The sequence below is a fragment of the Loxodonta africana genome, chromosome 9, assembly GCF_030014295.1.
Source record: "Loxodonta africana isolate mLoxAfr1 chromosome 9, mLoxAfr1.hap2, whole genome shotgun sequence".
In the NCBI taxonomy this organism is placed as follows: domain Eukaryota; kingdom Metazoa; phylum Chordata; class Mammalia; order Proboscidea; family Elephantidae; genus Loxodonta; species Loxodonta africana.
The window spans coordinates 7,881,115-7,900,337 of NC_087350.1; the positions used below are offsets into that span (position 1 = coordinate 7,881,115).

General features: G+C 44.8%; 1 protein-coding gene across 9 annotated transcripts in view; it reads left to right on the forward strand.

Moving 5' to 3' along the window:
* The window catches only part of SYK (spleen associated tyrosine kinase), a 133,298-nt gene that overhangs the window by 69,134 nt on the left and 44,941 nt on the right, over positions 1–19,223 (forward strand). For all 9 annotated transcript variants that reach the window (XM_064291034.1, XM_064291030.1, XM_064291027.1 and 6 more), the window contains one exon: positions 16,134–16,272. In XM_064291034.1, coding sequence (XP_064147104.1) covers positions 16,134–16,272 — 139 coding nt within the window. The remainder of the gene's footprint in view (positions 1–16,133; positions 16,273–19,223) is intronic.

The following is a 19,223-nucleotide window of genomic DNA, read 5'->3' on the forward strand; positions in this document are numbered from 1 at the left end:
TGACTTTGCTCAACTTTTCCTAGAAATAGAAGTATTTGTCTCTGACTATCAATCTATTTAAAGAATTTTCCTCAGACTTTACCACAATACCCTTAAAAAAAAAAAAAAAAAGACCTTAAACACAATAGTCTTTTTTTTGTTTTTTTGAAGTGATCCTAAAAACCAACAAGCAGTACAGGTTGGCGCAGCAGTGACTAGCATGTTGGCTTAATGGAATAGGGTGTCGGGGGAAGACACGTGGTCCTTAGTGTGGGCACCTGTCAGCTTGTTTTCCCTGAGGTTTGGACATTTGACATTTTCTCAGCAATAGTTCCCAACACAAATGTCATGGGAATGCTTACACAGCTCCTTGGCCAGAATAGCGTAACACAGCAAAGTGACAAGGCCTGCTGACTCCTCGCTGGCCAAGAGGTTTGCTGCTTCTCAGGAAGCAGGTTATTCGCACAGTTGCCTGTTCCTGAAAAGAGACAGCTGCCTCTTTGGAGTCTTGCCATTGCCCCTCCTGCCAGAGGGATGTACATAAGTCCACGCAGAGCAGGGAAGCCCCACAGTTCCTTCTTGTGCGACAGACATCCCTTTTGCTTCCTCTCTGCCTCATGCTGACTAAAATCTCATCTGACCTCATGGCACACCTCTCCTGTATCTAGTCTCCCCATATCAGGGGGTACTGGCTTTATTCTACAGATTCTCTAATGTAATGTGTTTCTGAATCAGCTGATGTCAGAGCTGATGATGCACAGGAGACCCCACGGGGGAGAGGCCTGGGTTTCTCCATTTTGTTGAGTCCCCTGAGTGGTTCTCATTGTTGGGCTCTTTTGTTGTAGTCACCTAGTAATCTCTTGGCTAGGCACTAACCCTTTTCATGATAGTGTTCCTGGTTCTCTCCACTTTGTGTTCCTAACCCTCTGCACCACCCCACCCTTCCTTTGCAGCCAAGGGACCAGCACATGTAAGAGCCCTGGGACAGGAGCATGCTGGTGTTTATATCTTACATTTTATAAGTACAGACAACAAAAATATTTGATGCACACATACAAGGAAGGAATATTCATAACAATTTTAGTCCTCCTTTCTGCAGCTGGCCATGTGGTCGTAACTGGTATTTAGAACTACCTTCCATTACCCATTCCATATTCCCTTTGCCCTCAGCAAACACCTCAGCTGGTCCTGGTTTTTTACCTGGTTAGATGACCCAAACCTTCATTTCTGAAGGGTCTAGGCCATTAGCAGTTGTGTTAGAATTGGGTTGATAATAGTTTTCCGTCGACTTTAATCACAGGGCATGGCAGTACTAGAGACATCCTATGGGATCTCATGTATTCTAGACATACTCTTCTTTACCTCCATTATGTAATGTCAATCTTATTTCCCCTTGGTAATCAGGAATGGGAATGTCATTCACACCAGCCAATATCATAACTCCTTTCTTTGCCTGTCGATCCAGAGGCATGAGGAGCCCAAAGTGGCCAGGTGGCATTCTTAACTTCCAGTTTAATGGAATCAGTGTTGGGTCTCCTGGTGGAGCATTTCTCCCTTTGTAACTAACACCTCTAGACCCACAGAGCATAGGGTCACAGAGACAAGAAACAAAAATTTTGCAAGTGGGTCACTAGGGATAATAGTGAGTGAGTGGAACCACTCTCATTTCCACTTCTTGTTTCCTGGACTCATGAATCCTGTCTATGGGAAAAATAGCACCATATATCAGATGCTAGTTTAAAGCATATACAGCCTCCTGGAGAACATTGCCCCATTCCTGCAAGGTATTGCCACCTAGCTGGCACCTTAATTGTATCTTTAGAAGGCCATTCCATGGTTCTGTGAAGGGAGCTGCTTCAGGATGTTGGGGAACATGGTAAGACCAGTGAATTCCATGAGCATAGGCCCATTGCCACACTTCATTTGCTGTGAAGTAAGTCCTTGATCCAAGGTGATACTGTGTGGCATACCATGACAGTGATTAAGGCATTTGGTAACTCCACAGATGATAGTTTTGGCAGAAGCACTGTGTGCAGGTAAGACAAATCCATATCCAGAGTAAACGTCTATTCCAGTAAGAACAAAATGCTGTCCTTTCCATGATAGAAGTGGTCCGATGTAATAAACCTGACACCAGGTTGCTGGCTGATTACCTCGAATAAGGGTGCCACATTGAGGACTCAGTGTTGGTCTCTGCTGCTGGCAGATTGGGCACTCAGCAGTGGCATAGCAAAGTTGGCCTTGGTAAGTAGAAGACCATGTTGCTGAGCCCATGCATAACCTCCAGTCCTGCCACCATGGCCACTTTGTTCATGAGCCTGTTGGGCAATGACGGGAGTGGCTGAGAGAAGAGGCTGACTGGTTTCCACAGAATGCATCACTCTATCCATTTGATTGTTAAAATCCTATTCTGCTGAAGTCACCCTTTGGTGAGCATTTGTATAAGGCACAAGTATCTTCACTTCTTTGGCCCATTCAGAGAGGTGTGTCCAGCCAAACCACTGGCCACAGCCCATGAATCAGTATATAATCTTACATCTAGAGGTTTCTCCTTCCAAGCAAAGTGAACAACCAGGTGCTCCACTCAAAATTCTGCCCATTGGGAGGATTTCCCTTCACCACTGTCCTTCATGGCAGTCTCAGAAAGGGGCGGTATTACTGCTGCTGTCTACTTTTGAGTGGTGCCTGCATATTGCACAGACCATCTGTAAACCAGGCAGGAGTTTTCTCTTCTTCAGTCAACTGATCATAAAGAACTCCCCATGAGGCTGTACATGCAGACTGGGAGATGGAACGTAATGCAACAGGAGTGGAGACCATGGGCATTTGGGCTACTCCCTCATGCAACTTTCTTGTGCCTTCAGGTCCTGTTAGGGCCTGATCTTGTATATACCATTTCCATTTAATGATGGAGTGCTGCTGTGCACATCCAACTTTATGACTGTGTGGGTCAGACAACACCCAGTTCATGATGGGTAGCTCAGGCAGCATGGTGACTTGGTGGCCCATGATTAAATGTTCAGTCTCTACTAAGGCCCAGTAACAAGCCAAAAGCAGTTTCTCAAAAGGAGAGTAGTTATCTGCAGAGGATGATGGGGCTTTTCTCCAAAAGCATAAGATTCTACACTTTGATTCACCAACAGGGCCTGCCAAAGACTCCAAACTGTCTCTGTCATGGACATTTCAAGCACCATTGGATCAGCTGGATCATATGCCCCAAGTGGCAGAGTGGCTTGCACAGCAGCCTGAACCTGTTCAGCTACTTCTGTTATCCTGGGCCCCACTGCTAACTAGCAGATTTTCAATTCACTTGATGTATAGGCTGGAGTAGCACACCAAAATGTGGGATATATAGCCTCCAGAATCCAAAGAGCCCACAAGGCATCGTGCCTCCTTTTTAGTTGTGGAAAGGGCCAGATGCAATAACTTATCCTTCACTTTAGAAGGAATATCTTGACATGCCTCACACCACTGGACCCCTAGAAATTTCACTGAGGTGGAAGGTGCCTGAATTTTTGTGGGATTAATTTCCAACTGTCTAGCATGCAAATGTTTTACCAGTAAGTCCAGAGTCACAGACACTTCTTCCTTAAGGTCCAATTACCCTAATGTCATAAATGTTAGGGACCAGTGTGATATCTTTTGGAAGGAAAAGGCAATCAAGTCTCTTCGGACTAAATTATGACATAGGGCTGGAGAGCTGATATACCTCTGAGGTAGGACAGTGAAAGTGTATTTCTGGCCTTGCTAGCTTAGGGCAAACAGTTTCTGGAGTTTCTTCAAAACTGTAATTGAGAAAAAGGCATTTGGCCAGCTAAATAGCTGCATACCAGGTACCAGGAGATGTATCCATGTGCTCAAGCAATGAAACCACAGGTGGAACAGCAGCTACAATTGGAGTCACCACCTGGCTAGGTTTACGATAATCCACTCATTTTCCAAGATCCATGTGTTTTTTGTGCATGCCAAATAGGCAAGTTGAATAGGGTTGTGTGTGAATACCACCTCTGCATCCTTCAAAACCTTGATGGTGGCAGCGATCTGTGTGATTCTTCCAGGAATGGAGTATTGCTTTTGGTTTATTATTTTCCTAGGTAAGGGCAGTTCTGATGGCTTCTACTTGGATTTTCCTACCATAATAGGCCTTACTCTGTTTGTCAGGGATCCAGTGTGAGGGTTCTGCCAGTTGCTGAGTATGTGTATTCCGATTTTGCATTCTGGAACCAGGGAAATCATTACAGGATGGGTTCAGGGACCTACTGGGCGCACTGTGAGACAAACCTGAGCTAAGACTCCATATGCCCTCACTCTGAGTGGTGGGCCACGGTGATATTTTGGGTTCTGGAAGTGGTGTCAGTTCAGAGCCAGTATTAATAATCCCCCAAAAGCCTGATTATTTCCTTTTCCCCAGGGAACAAGTCACTCTAGTGAAAGGTCATAGTTTTTTTGGGGGGAAGGCTGGGAGAAAGATTAACAATATGAATTATTGGCAGTACAGTGGGGTCCTTCCTCTCCCCTTCATTAAAGGGGTTGTGGGTCTGCAAACTAGCTCAAGTCTGGGAGTTGATTGAGGGGCCATGACTTTCTATTCCGGCTATTTGAGTTAGACTGCCCTTCACTTCACCTAGAATTCTCCCTCTTGTATAGATCAGTAAATATTTATAGGTTTCTCATCTATTTCACCCCCAGGGAAACCATGACTATTTAGCCAAGGCCATAAGTCCATATGAGTCAGACTATTCTGATTACTGCTTTGACTCTGCTGTCCATTAGGGTAACCATGCCCACCTTGTCTTTGTTGATTGAGTGCCGCCACTTGGCCCTTACCGCCACGGGATCCAATCGGCCCCATTGTAGTTAGGTGTTTTAATTCAGTTAGGGCGATTCCCACTGTCAAATCTGACTTACATAAAATGACAATCACGGCAGTCTTCAAGGATTCTGGGGCTCCCTTCACAAATTTGTTCCTCACAGTTGTGGTAAAAAGTGTGTCCTCTGGGTACACTATGTGTGGGTCTGTGGGTCTAACCTGATAGATCATTCTAACATGTCAATTTCCCTAAGCCTTTGGATACCTTCTTCTACAGTATATCAAGGTAGGTCTGGCAGTGCAACTTGCCTTATTGTAGGCCGCCACTTAATCCATGCTTCAGCAACCCAACCAAATAAACTACTAGATCCTTTCCTAACCTCTCGAGTTGTAACAATGAATGAAGGCTCTGTATTTAGCAGACCCGTATCAATAAACTCAGACTAATCCAAGTGTATGTCCTTTGCACCATTATATCACGCCCTTAATAGCCATTCCCACACATATTTCCCAGGCTTCTTTTTGTATATATTAGAGAAGTCAAGCAGTTCTTTTGTAGACCAGCATACCTCTTCCTGGGTCACACTTTGTACTTCACCATTTGGGGCTCCCTGAGACTTTAGTTATAGGTCTAGATGCAAAAATGGGTGGTGGGGATGTGTTCTGAGAACATTCAACAGTGTCTTGTAAGGCATCTGCCTGAGGTGATGCCCCATGCAATCACTCAGATGCTGCCCCATCTGATGACTCACACAAAGGCTCTTCAGACACAGCTGGGTTAATCTTATCAGATATGGGTGGAGAGGCTAATGGTTTTACTAGGGAGCGTGGCTTACCAGACAAAGATGAAGTAATTGCTTCAGATGGGAGTTAGAAGGTAAAGTTAAATTCTTTACCCCACAGCAAAAGATTTAAATAAAGAATAGTTATATCACAGGAGGGATTGAAAGTCTATTTGTGCATTGCATGTCATAAACTAATCAGTAGGATTTTACCAGTTTAATGGAATAATTATTGTGGTTGTTAGCTGCTGTGTTTTCGGTCCTTCACTCATAGAAACTCAATGTGTAACGGAATGAAACGTTGCCAGTCCTAAGCCATCCCAACGATCAGTTAAAAATTCATCAGATTTTCATTGGCTGATTTTTGGCAGTAGCTGGACAGGCCTTTCTTCCTTATCTGTCTTATTCTGGAAGCTTTGCTGAAACTTGTTCAGCATCATTGCAGCACACAAAGCTCCATTGACAGACAGGTGGCTGCTATGTACAAGGTGCATTGGCTTGCAATCAAACCTGGGTCTCCCACATAACATAGAAGATGAGAATTCTACCACTGAACTACCACTGCCCCGTGGAATATAATCAGGGCAAACAAAATCCCAGAAATTATTCCTAATGAATTCATCAAAAAAAAAAAAAGTATTAATAGTATATATTAATCATTCATATACCATCATTTCAGACTGAGAACACTACACTGAAAACAACATTTACTAGAATTAGACTACAAGGTCAAAAAAAGGGTCCCGAAAATACACACACACTCCCATGGACATTCAGTAATGGCTTTGATCTAACAGATGGAGAAAACATTTAGGAAAAGGAAGCATACTTCAGAATTTATGAGACCTAGATTAGATTATAAATCGTCAGTAACGCAATTTAAAATGGTATATTCTAGCAACTTGACTCCTAAGCGTCAAGATGTATCTCCTCACGAAGTAGGTGTGAAATCCATCCGTAGCACCAGAAACCTAAGTCAGGAGTCCTGCAGCCGATTAGTTCTAAATCCCTTGTTTTTCACACAAGGGACTCAGACCTGGGAGGACTTGTCCAAGGTTAAAAGACAAGTAGAAGATAAGGCTAGAAGTCAGGGTCCCTGCCATCTGGGCCATAAGGAGTTGTCAGTTTGTAGCCAGAGCACTTCCCAGAGACTCCATACCACACCCGCTGTGGCTCTGGGGCTGTGCACACCAAATATCAGAAAACACAGGTACTTTCCTTCACCACCACCACCACCCCTCCAGTCCTCCTGTCCATACGGCACAGCCAGGACTATTCAAGGACTTTGTAGTTCAAGTGCGTGAGGAATGGACTGTGAACATGAGGCTCTATACCAAAGAGACGGACAGTGTGGCTCTGTAGACGTCTCTCACACAGTAATCTGTGGTGTTTCTAGTAGGATCTGCCAACCAGCTTTTTTCCATGATGGACCCCATCCAGATCTGGAGTCTGGCTGGCCAGTGGGGCCCCGCCCACGGAGTTCTCCAGGCCCAGATCTGGCACTAGCCACCTGGTCCTGTAGGCAGGAATTAGAGCTTTGCCTCCTCGGTGAGCCCAGGGATGGAGACAGGGCAGAAGGGCCATGAGAGGAAGGTGTATCCATTTGGCTCCCCAGTGCCTTAGGCAATGCCACCGTTTGCTATTTTGAGAAGCTAGGTACAGCTTGGCAGCCCTGGGTGGTACAAGCGGTTAACGCGCTCTGCTGTGCCGTCAAATTGATTCCTACTCAGAGTGAATTCTATAGGACAGAGTAGAACTACCCCATAGGATTTCCTAGGCTGTAATCTTTACAGCAGCAGATTGCCAGGTCTTTTCTCCCACAGAACAACTGGTGGGTTTGAATTGCCGATCTTTCAGTTAGCAGCCAAATACTTAACCACTGAGCCTCTAGGGCTCCTCACCAAAAGGTTAGAGGTTTGAATTCACCCAGAGGCCCCCCAGAAGAAAGGCCTGGTGATCTGCTTCTGAAAAGTCAGCCATTGAAAACTCTGTACAGTGCGGTTCTACTCTGGCACACATGAGGTTGCCTTAAGTAGGGGTCAACTTGAAGGCAACTGGTTAACTTGTTAGTCACAGTTGGAGTGTAACTGAAAATGAATTTGTTAGAAAAGGGAAAGAAAGTTTATATTCCAAACATTATGTGTCCCTCCCCACAAAGGAAGGATCCAGCGTTTGTGGGGCCCGAAGCATGTACAATGTGGAGACATTCTTAAAAACAAACAAAAAAATACAAAATTGAATGTATTTTGTAGAATAAGAAAAAAATCACAACAAATGATGTATTTTAAAAAGCTGACAAATACAATAAAGATACAAAATTAATACTATATAAAGATACAAAATAATATATATGTGTTTTTAACTAACTGCCTGAGACATCTATAACACCTTTTATTTTCTGTTTTTTGACTGCACAGTGCTTAGTTGCCTCTTCATTTAATAATATTTTTATAATAGTATTTTCTATGTGTAGAAAAAAGATAACTCAGCCCTTCCTCTAGGTTCACACTCATTATTAATAATATTGTATATGTTTTTAAGGTCCTTGCTAACTTGGGAAAGGGTACCTGGGGTGAAAGAAAGAGTGGTCTTCCTTGCTTGTGATTATCTTTTACAAATTGTGCAAAACCATAAGACCATGTAGACACATTACTTGGTCCCTCTAGGGCCTTGGAAGAGGCTATTCTGGGCCTGATTAGCTCCGTGGGCAACAGGCCTGGATCCTCCTTGCAGAAGGGCTTCGCCCACATGCTCAGGCATCACAGCTTAGAGCCATGTTGCACGGTGGCTTCTCCACGAGCAGTGTGTTGTCTGTGCTGAAACATCATGTCACGTGTCCTTCGTCTCATCATATCAAGTATTTTAAAGTCAAAATGCTCTAAAAACACCATTGTTATGCAAAAGAAGAAAAAAAATTAAATTGTTGCTTTCTTTGTGTTTAGTTAAAAGGTAAATATTTCACAGTAATCCCCCCTTATCCATGGTTTCAGTTACCCGAGGTCAGCCTTGCTCTGGAAAAGTTAAGCGAGTACACAGCATGAAGAAATCTCACGCTGTCCTCCATCATTCATGTAACCTTTATTAGAGTATATCGGTATAATTGTTCTATTTTACTATTCGCTATTGTTTTAACCTCTTGCTGTGCCTTATTTATAGATTAAACTTTATCATAGATATGTATGTATAGGACGAAACATAGTGCATATATGATTTGGTACTGTCTTCAAGGTTTCAGGCATCCACGGGAGGTCTTGGAACATATCCCCTGTGGATTAAAAAAAAAAAAAAAAAACCATAGCCAGAAGTCCTTGAAAATCTTATAGAGGCAAGAGCAAGTTCAAGGTGGTCTTTAAAAGAACTGCCTGATAGAAATATGGTGAAATTTTTCACCTTTAGTATTAAAATATAACTAATATTGAGGTCACATACCTATGTGTGAGTTTTGAAAGCTGATTTTGGCACACAGTGTCTTAATTTTAGTTTAATATTCTAACCAAATATAGTTTTACTGAGTCAGTATTCTGATAAAGACACAGTCATTTCTGAGTGAAAAGCACACTTGATGTTAAAAAATATTTCACAAGTAACGTATATATGTAATACAAAATAATACCAGAAGTTAAAATTGTTTTTCAACCTATTAAATTCCTACTTCGAAAATAAATAAAGGAAAGTAGGAGAGAGAGAGATCGAATGATTGATGGTTGTTCTCCAAATAGCTGAATTAATGTTAAAAAGGAGTGGTAAGATTTCAGATTTGTTAAAGGATTCATCAAACCAATAAATCGTCAATGCCATTTCAGTTGTAGTTTCTGCCTTCTAACTTTAGAAGTATGCTGTGTGAAAAAAAGGCTACCACAGTAGTTGTTCACTTAACAAAATACTCATGTATTCAACCAGGCATGTGCCAGGCATTGTGAGGGGCTATGAACACTGAAATGCAACATCAGCCCCTCCCCTCATCACGCAGATGGCCAAGTGGGGAAGGATGTCAGATTCATAAAGACATACTGCGAAGTGTTTGCCGTATGACAACACAGGTATTCCCGGACTTACAACAGGGCCCTGTTCTGACGACTCCGTTGTAAATCAGCTCTGACCTAAGTCGAATAGTTCTTTTTTTAGTTCTCATTATTATTGCCTTTTACTATCAGTATCTTTATAAATCTGATCTTTGAACATCTGAGAGTGAACATTTGAGAATAATAACATCAGTAAACTAGGTGCTGCGACATTGTATGTAGTACGTATCACTAATGATAAAAGATGTACCAAAAAAAGGCCGTAAGTGTGGTTTGTCGTAACTTGAATACGTTGTAAGTCAGGGACTGTTGGTATGTCGCTCTTCATCATAGTGGCCTCACACTCCAGCTTATAGATTAGTGACATCTGTGACTAATTTTCTTTTCGGTTGTGTCTAATATGCTGTTAAACTCATCCACTAATTTTTTTCCATCAATTACTTTTTATTTCTAGAAATTCTATTTGTTTTCAAATCTTTATAGGCTTTTTTGAGTCTCTTATTGCTTGCTAATTTTTGTGATTTATTCTTTTATTTCTTTAAACATTTCATACATTGTTATTTTATATTTTGTATCTGACTGTTCCAGTATAAGAGCCCTTAGAGGTTTAAATCCATCAACCTCCCTCTCTCTCCTCTTCCTCCTCCCTCTTCCTTCCTCTTTCCTTTCCTTTCTTCCTCCCCCCATGCCTTTCTCTTCTTCTCTCCCTTCCTCCCTTCCTCTCCCGCCTCGCTTTCTCATATTTCTGCTTGTTTGTTTGATTTCGGTGATCTTTTTGAACCCGTGTTTGATTGACATTCAGCGGTGGGAATTTTGAGTGTCCTACATGGGGAGTGCTTTCTTTCGGAGTTGAAGCGGTTTTGTTCTCTGCAGGTCCTTTTTTTTTAATGTGGGAATCTCAGGTGCAGGGGCCCACCTGCTGGCCTAAGATGTTGTCCCTTACTGCACTACCGTGTTGTTGTTGATATCTGCCCTCAGGCCAGACCTTCTCTTTGCTCTTATTTGCCACTCCATTTCCTTGCTTAAGTTGAACTCACCTTTTTGATATGTACTTCAATTTCAAAAGCAAATTGTAGGGTTAGCAGCAGCCTTCCCTGTAATCATTAATGGATGAGACTGGCTCTCGTGGACTTCATATGCCACCATGAACGCTCAGTTCAGTCAGCGTGCTCATATGCTGCCACCACTGATCAAAGTATGACATTTTACTGGACGTATATGGCTCTGCAGCCAGAGATCAGCACAAAGAGTCATGACCTGTCTGGAATAAAAAGTTAAAAGGGCACTGTGGGCCGACGCTGGTATCAGTTCATGGGTGCTGATCAGGAACCCCGTGAAGGTGGAAAGAAGCAGCATGACCTAGTTTCACCTTCATGAGCTAAAATAGAAGGAGAGAAAGAGGAGACATTTGTGATAACATTTTTAAAAAGAGCAGATGTGTTAAAGGACAGCTTGGTGCAGCCCCAGATTTGGACCTGTGTTCAACACTGATCTTGCTTTCATTGTTTGTGTGGTGGCTCACGTGCCTACATTTTGCTATGGTGCAAGGCAGAGTCAGTCACCAGAAGTTGTATTTCCTTTTGTCCTTCATGGATCAGTAGAGCTGACATCTCTTGAGTAGGGTTCTCAACACCCACACTGCTGGACCTGTCTCTCCCTCTCCCCTCCCCAACCTTCCTTCTTGAGACACCACTGTTGGGGAGCTGCTCTGACTGAGGACAGAAATGAGGCCCCCCGGACAGTGTCTGGAACGTGACATCTCAGCTGTGGCCCCTCCCCTGCCTTTGTATGGCCCACCCTTTCCGCAGTGAACACCCATCCTGTGCACAATGCCTATCCCAGCCCCTTCTTCCCTTTCCCATTTAAACAACCCGTCCTCCACCCTGCCAATGGAAATGGGAAAGCCCATCAGCCGGGAATGTGCTCTCTGTCCTGTCTGCAGCCTCTGGGAGGCCTCCTGTCCACACATTCCCTCAGGCCCAGTAGGCAATAGGAGAGTGAGAGGGACAAAGAGCTTCGGCACCCATGAGGGGCAGGGCTTGCTCAACACAGACTCGGACTCAGTCCCCCAGAAGGAGGTAGGGCTGGCTCTCTACTGCTTTCTCGCTAGTGAGGGTAGCCACGCCCAGAGCTCGGAGACTTTCTTAACACCAATTAGGACAAAATCTCAGCATCTCTCAAGTTCAAAGCACTGCAGTCCCACATTTTGTAATGTTGTTGTTGTATGCCCTGGAGCCGGTTCTAATGGTGACCCTATAGGACAGAGTAGAACTGCCCCACAGGGTTTCAAGGAGCGGCTGGTGGATTCGAACTCATGACGTTTTGGTTAGGAGCCTGATCTCTTAACGACTTCACCACAAAACCCAGATCCATTGACCTACTTCCTCCAAGAGAAATCATTGGGAAAAATATGCTAAGGCTTCCGTGAGCAAGGAGTCCTTGGGTGGTACAGAATGTTAACGGACTCAACTGCTAACCAAAAAGTTGACTAAAGATTGGGAATTCACTTCCACTCAAAGGAGCCTGAAGAGAAAGGCCTGGCAATATATTTCTGAAAAATGGCCACTGAAAACCCCATAAAGCACAGTTCTACTTTAACATACATGAGGTCACCTTGAATCGGAAATGACTCAGTGGCAACTGGTTGACTGGATTTGTCAACAAGCAGAGGCCAGTTGACCCTGAGGGTGAAAGACAGCAAACCTAACAGCTACTGGAAGACTTGCCTTTGCCCTTCCCCCGTCAGTGGTCTGCAGGGGAGGTACATTGGTGGGTGTGCCCTGGCAGAGGAGTGCCTCTGAGTGACAGGAGGAGGCAGGGGGAAGAGCAACACTTCAGCTCCCAAGCCAGTTTTTCCCATGTGCTCAATTAAAATAGCCTACCCAGGAACTGCCTGCAGCCAGCAGATACCTCACAGTTGCTGGTCGTTAATGTCACTCAGCCTTCTGGTCGTTGCTACCTACAGATGCTGGGCCTGTGGGTTTCCCTTCTTTGCCCTCATTTCCTGCCAGCTGCCACAGTGGCGCTCAGGCTGCAAGTCCATGGGCAGTCGCTGTTCTGTTGGCTCTGTGTGGCCATGGCCCTGACACTGCTGGGCCTTAAAGAATGCTAATAGGTCGCTGCCAGCGTCTGGGGGTTTGCACCAGCTGCTGGGCTGGAGCACGGGGAAGGATGGGGAATCTCCCACACTTCATCTACTCACTCTGTATCAATGGATATTTACGTTGTTTGCAGTTTTTGAGCACCATGGGGAAATCCACTATAAATATCCCAGCGTACCTTCTGGGGTGCATAGTGCACAGATTTTGTATACCTGAGTATAGAACTGGAAGTCCTGGCGGCACAGTGGTTACGAGCCAGGCTGCTAACCAAAAGATCAGCAACGGGAATCCACCAGGCACCCCTTGGAGGCCCTATGGGGTAGTTCTACTCTGTCCTATAGGGTTGCTATGAGTTGGAATCGACTCAAGGGCAATGGGTTTTGTTTTGGTTTGGTTCTCCTTTCTCCACAACACTTCGCCTTTTAAATCCTTTCCAGTCTGGAGGACATGTAAGGGCACTTCACTGTGACATTAATTTGCATTCCTGATTTCTAATGATGTCATCTGCCCCATCACTTCTTTCTTCCTTGAACCATCATTGATCCTCTATTTCAGTTTTAACAAGAAAATATCAGTCAAGGTCCAAGACAAGATGGAGTAGTAGAGATTGGACATGAATTCAGAAAACAGAATTAGGGTCCCATTTATTATATCCATGACCTAGAGATAGTGGAGGGGAAAGAATATTTTGGTATGGCCTATGGATGTTAATTTCATTCTCACAGTCAGTTTTATATGCATATGAGTAAATTCTGAATACTCTGGTAAATGCATAGTTCTTTACACTTCTAAATTATCCTATTTGTTCGCCACTAATGTCATAAATAAACAACAAGAACAAACACCCATTACCATGAAGTAGATTCCAACTCATAGTGACCCTATAGGACAGAGTAGAACTGCCCCACAGTTTCCAAGGAGCAGCTGGTGGATTTGAACAGCCAACCTTTTGGTTAGGAGCCAAGCTCTTAACTACTGTGCCACCAGGGCTCCTAAAATAAAGTAAGTATAAATAGTCCCACATTATAAAATAATTTCCCTATGACTCAGTACCCGAATGTAAAAATACATTTTAGCATCTCTGTGTTAATTAATTAGTTAACTTGTGTATTTATTTATACGGGGTTTACCAGCAATCAACTGGCTTTAATCAACTGTGTAACTGTGAAAAGCGGAACTCACACTTCAGGGTGCTGGGAACTTGGTTGGGTTGGGAGGAAGAGGCTGTTTTCACAGTGCAGAAGTTTCCAGAAGCAGCCACCTGCAGAGGTTAGGGAGGGTCTGGGTGTGTGTCTCTCCACCTGGCCAGCTGCCCTGAGCAGTAGGGCATGGAGGGAACCCGTCCATCACACAGCCAAGCATGAATTGAGAAGAAATTTATTTGTAAAGCAAAGTTCCAACCTCGCACATCACAGTTGAGCTCCCAAGTCTTGGGTTTCCCTTTTGTGATGCATCAACATGGCAGGGAAGGAAAGCACAGCTGGGTCTAATTCCAAAGCCTGTCTTTACTCAGTGACTTCCTGCACCCAGAAGGAGGCAACAGAAATTTCCCTAAGACCCCAGAGTCCTTGGCATATTTGAACTCCTTCCTGTGCCCTGTGCCTTTGGGTCACTGCTTGGCAGTTCTGGGCCTCTGTCTCCCCTCTTAGAAAACGCAGGGGCTGGGGAGGCTTTCTGGGACCTTTGTGGCTCATGTTTTCTCCTATCTAATGATCCTAACGGCTTCAGTTGCTGAAAGGGGAAAACAGGGCTGAGCCTGGTGATGACTAAGGCACTAAACTGGGAGGGGTTTGCATCCAGTTTCGTGTCTTTGAAGCCAGCCTCCAACAGGACAGCTGTCTCCATAAATCCTCCATGCCTTGCGTAGGCCTTGTCTTACATCCCCAGTAAGCTAGAAGTCTCCTGTCTTGGTCACCTTTTGCTGCTATAACAGAAATACCACAAGTGGATGGCTTTAACAAAGAGAAGTTTATTTTCTCACAGTCTAGGAGGCTAGAAGTCCAAATTCAGGGTGTCATCTCCAGGGGAAGGCTTTCTGTGTCGGCTGGTCCTTGTCATCAATCCTCTCCGGACTAGGAGCTTCTTAGCACTGGAAACTTGGGTCCAAAGGACGGGCTTTGCTTCTGGCACTGCTTTCTTGGTAATACAAAGTTACCCTGTCTCTGCTCACTTCTCTTTTATATCCCAAAAGAAACCTGCTGTAGACACAATCCAGTCCGGTAGATTGAGTCCTGCCTCATCAACAGAACTATTGCCCAACCCCCCTCATTAACATCATAGAGGCAGGATTTACAACGTATAGGAAAATCACATCAGATGGCAAAATGGTGGACAATCACACAATATGGGAATCATGGCCGAACCAAAATAATACACATATTTTGGGGAGACACAATTCAATCCGTGACATCTCCCCTCCTGTGCATTGTAGTGTATTCATTCATCTGCTTATTATCCCCGTCTCAGCTCAACGGGATATCAGCAGGAGGCTGCCCCAAAAATGACCATGACCACAATGCAAACAGGAGCCTCCCAGGCCAGCCCAGCTCTGGTTGTGCTGGCTGTTCCCTTGCCCCACGGAGTGGTACAAAATTTAACATGCTCTGCTGCCAACCGAAAAGTTGGAGGTTCAAGTCCACCCTGAGGTGCCTTGGAAGAAAGGCCTGGTGATCTACTTCTGTAAACGAAGCCACTGGAAACCCTATGGAGCACAGTTCTACTCTGACATACATGGGGTCCCTATGAGTTGGAATCAAGTCAAGGGCAACTGGTTTGTTTTCCCCTCGCCCCACAAGGCGTGTCATTGTCTCCTCCCCGGACTTCACCCAACAGTCTGTCCCTGAACAACACTGGCAATCTGAGGTCCTTCTCTTCCTGCGATGGGACAGTGTTCATCTCCCTCCACCTGGGGTCAGAAAGGTTCCTAATTAAAGTGCGCACCAAATGCCCTCCACCCTGCACCCCTCAAGCTAGATGTGGAGCTGTACAGTCTGAGAGTCTGACCCAAACTCAAACCCCATGAAGAAAGGAAATGGGCCAAAAAGGCTCCACAGACCCTCCTCGCCCACTCGTTTGCGGATCCTAAGGTATCGACTCATGCTGTTATGCCGCTCTGGGTCAGTGGAGGACAGGAGGGTTTCACCCCGCTGACCCCACCCTTCCTGATGACCACCAGGGCTCCCAGGACTCTGTGATCCTTCTCCACCTGGCCAGGGTGCCCTGTCACAAGCCGGCCAGCAGTGGCGGAGCTGGAAGCCAGACTTTCCAGTCACACTGAGCAGAGCCCTCAGCTGCCATGGCCTTACCCAGACACTGGGCTGTCCGTGAGGTAGAGGCCGGGCAGTATCTGCTGACCATCCGCCACCCAACCTGGGTTTATTCCCGGACTCCTGCCTTCCAGGCCATTAAAGTGGTGGTAATTGGTCTGTTTCTCTTCCAGGATTCGTGCCCGAGACAACAATGGGTCCTATGCCCTCTGTCTGCTGCATGAGGGGAAGGTGCTACACTATCGCATCGATAAAGACAAAACCGGGAAACTGTCCATCCCCGAAGGAAAGAAGTTCGACACACTTTGGCAGGTAAATGTCCGTATCTGGGGAGGCTGCCCTTCTGGTGGGGTGGTGTGTGGGCCACATGGCCTCCTGGCGTCCAAGACTTAGAGAGCCTGTTAGAAATGCACGTCAGCCCCTGCCTGAGACCCACTAAGTCAGAGTCTGCTTTTCAGCCTCTGGGTGGCTTTTATGAACACTGATGTTTGAGAAGCACTGGCCTAGGAATCATCACTAGGTAAGGGAGATTCCAGAATCTTCCATAGCTTGTCCAAAGCCACTCAGTTCTCAGTACAACAAGGTAAGGTCCGTGATTCAGGGCTGTGTTCAGCAGGCTCGGGGAAGTAGGTTTTTGGTTTTGGCTTTAGGAGACTAGAGGCATTTCTTTCTAAGATGTTCTACTAAAACCCAGAACAGCCTTTAGACAAAAACACACATAGAACCAAACCAAAGGTGGTCAGGGAAAGTGGCATGGAGAAGGCTAATAAGACAGTTCTTTGAGTTGTGAAAGGCCGAAGTTCATATAAAATGGCAGGTGCCATTCTTGCTTCCCTGTCTGTGGAAGCTAAGACCATTTAGAAAGTAAGTCGGCACTTCCGGGCAGTGGGGTGTGGGAAAACAAGACTGAGTAAAGTAAGCTTGTCCTTGATTTGAGCACTAATAAGATGCTCATTGCTGCCTTTCGTTGGTCTGTAAAAAAAAATGGTCTGTAGTTAGTATAAATGGCTGGTCTACTTTGCAATCACAGTTTCATTAGCTGACAGTGAAGGAAACGGCAACAACAGCACTGAGAGTGTCATTTTAATTGAACACTCTAAAAAGCTGCAGTGAGTCCATAGTCAGGGAGAAAACCAGAGCTCTGCTGCCACCTAGAGGGAAAACTGCGCTGAGCTTTGGTGGATGGGACGTAATTCACGGGATACACGTTCACACCCAGGCCCAGCCAGGACACACCTGGAGCGAATGGTGAGGAAAGGACTCAAAATCCCATCTTTTAAAAACTGAGACCACTGGTCCTCATTACCGTTCAGGCACTTAAAGTAACCACCACCAGTGTTCTTTGTTTCCTAATGCTGCAGTTGAAAAAAAGAAAGTCTTTTGTCTTTGAACACTGGATATTATAATACTTACACACACTAGTCATAGCTTTGTCTTGCTGTTATGTCCCTCGTTAGCATTTGTCTCATATAAACCGCAGGCTTTGCTTTATTTTCATAGTATTGATTTGAAAGAGTATTTAATCTTATGGGTACTCATGGCCCAAGGTAAATCAGGGGGATTTGTATGGAATTTTACCTTCTGATATTAATTTCACAGCAAAGTCTCCGACCTCCTACAGGAATCATTAACCCGTGCATTTAAGGCACCTGGAGTCTTGTATCCAGCTGTGTTCCCAATGCTGGCAGACCTAGCCCACATCACTCATAAATGGCCGTGCAGTGTCTGCTGAATGAACACTGTGCTTGTGTAGTTCTTTAACAGTCTCACAAAGTCTGTGCACTATGGTGTGAAACATCTCAGGTCGCTGGGACGTTCCTTCTGAAGACTCTTTCCCACTTTTCTTGATTCCTCCTCCATATTATAGTATTCAACCCTAATTAAATCTTTCCCATATTATATATATTCCAGCCGTCATGTTTAGAAAAACCAAAAATAACCGAAACCCATTGCTGTTGCATCGATTTTGACTCATCGTGACCCTATACGGCAGAGTAGAATTGCCCCATAGGGTTCCAAGGACCGGCTGTTGGATTCCAACCGCCGACCTTTTGGTTAACAACCTTAATTCTTAAACCACTGCACCACATACATCAGAAATACCTTATGTTTTTACATACATGATTTCATTGGTTTTTCTTGAGAGCAATGTAAGGTACCTCTGGACTCTACCCCCATTCTGGGAAGTCTAGTACTATTTTACCGAACGTTGGTAATTGTTACAGTATTCTTTAATTTAGAGCTGCGCACAGTAAACCTATGGACCGTATCAGGCTCCCTGCCTATTTCTGTGTAGTCTTATGCTTGTAAAGGGTTGTTTTAAAAAAGAAAGAATATGCGAAAGAGACCATATAGTCCACAAAGCCTAAATTACCACTATCTGCCCTTTATAGAAGGAGTGTTTAGTCAGGGTGGCTAAACACTCAGCCACTCACGGAAAAGTCAGAGATTCGAACCCACCATCTACTCCACAAGAGAAAAGACCTAGTGATCTTCTTTTGTAAAGCCTTGGAAACCTTATGGAGCAGTTCTGCTCTGCCCTACAAGGTTGCCATGAGTCAGAATCGACTTGATGGCAACGTGTTTTAATGGGGCCCTTTACAGAAAAAGTTTGCCAGCCCTTCCCCGATGGCGCAGTGGTTCAATGCTCACCTGCTAACCAAAAGGTCAGTGGTTTGGACCCACCAGCTGCTCCACAGGAGAAAGAAGTAGCGGCCTGTTTCTGTAAAGATTTACAGCCTTAAAAACCCTATGGGGCAGTTCTACGCTGTCTATAGGGTCTCTATGAGTTGGAATCAACTTGAGGGCGATGGTTTTTGGTTTCTTTAACAGAAATCCCTACTTGTATCCCAGCCTCCCCAGTGACCCCTGTGGAGCAGATTGTCTGAAAATAAAAGAATTTAAGGACATATTGGAATGACAGTTGGAGAGATGAATAGAGTGTCTCAAATATTTTAGAGAATTCAATAGGATTAGCCTGAGAATAAACCACCTACTGAGCAGAACAGGAAGGTATCTGGTTTCTGTATTAGTTGGTCTTAGGGCAGTCAGGTTCAAAGGGCCTAGGCCGCCAACACAGTAGGTGTCCAGAAAGGAAGCCGTACGTGTATGTAGACGTCTCCCTAGAAGTTTGGTGGTAGAAGGAAGGAGACCTGGAGAGGATTAGGAAGTCTGGCCAAAGGAAATATTTCTGTTTGTTTCAATTTGTCCTTGAATCACTTTTAAAGCCTAAACAGGAGCCAGCTGCTAAGATTTCTCTGTAT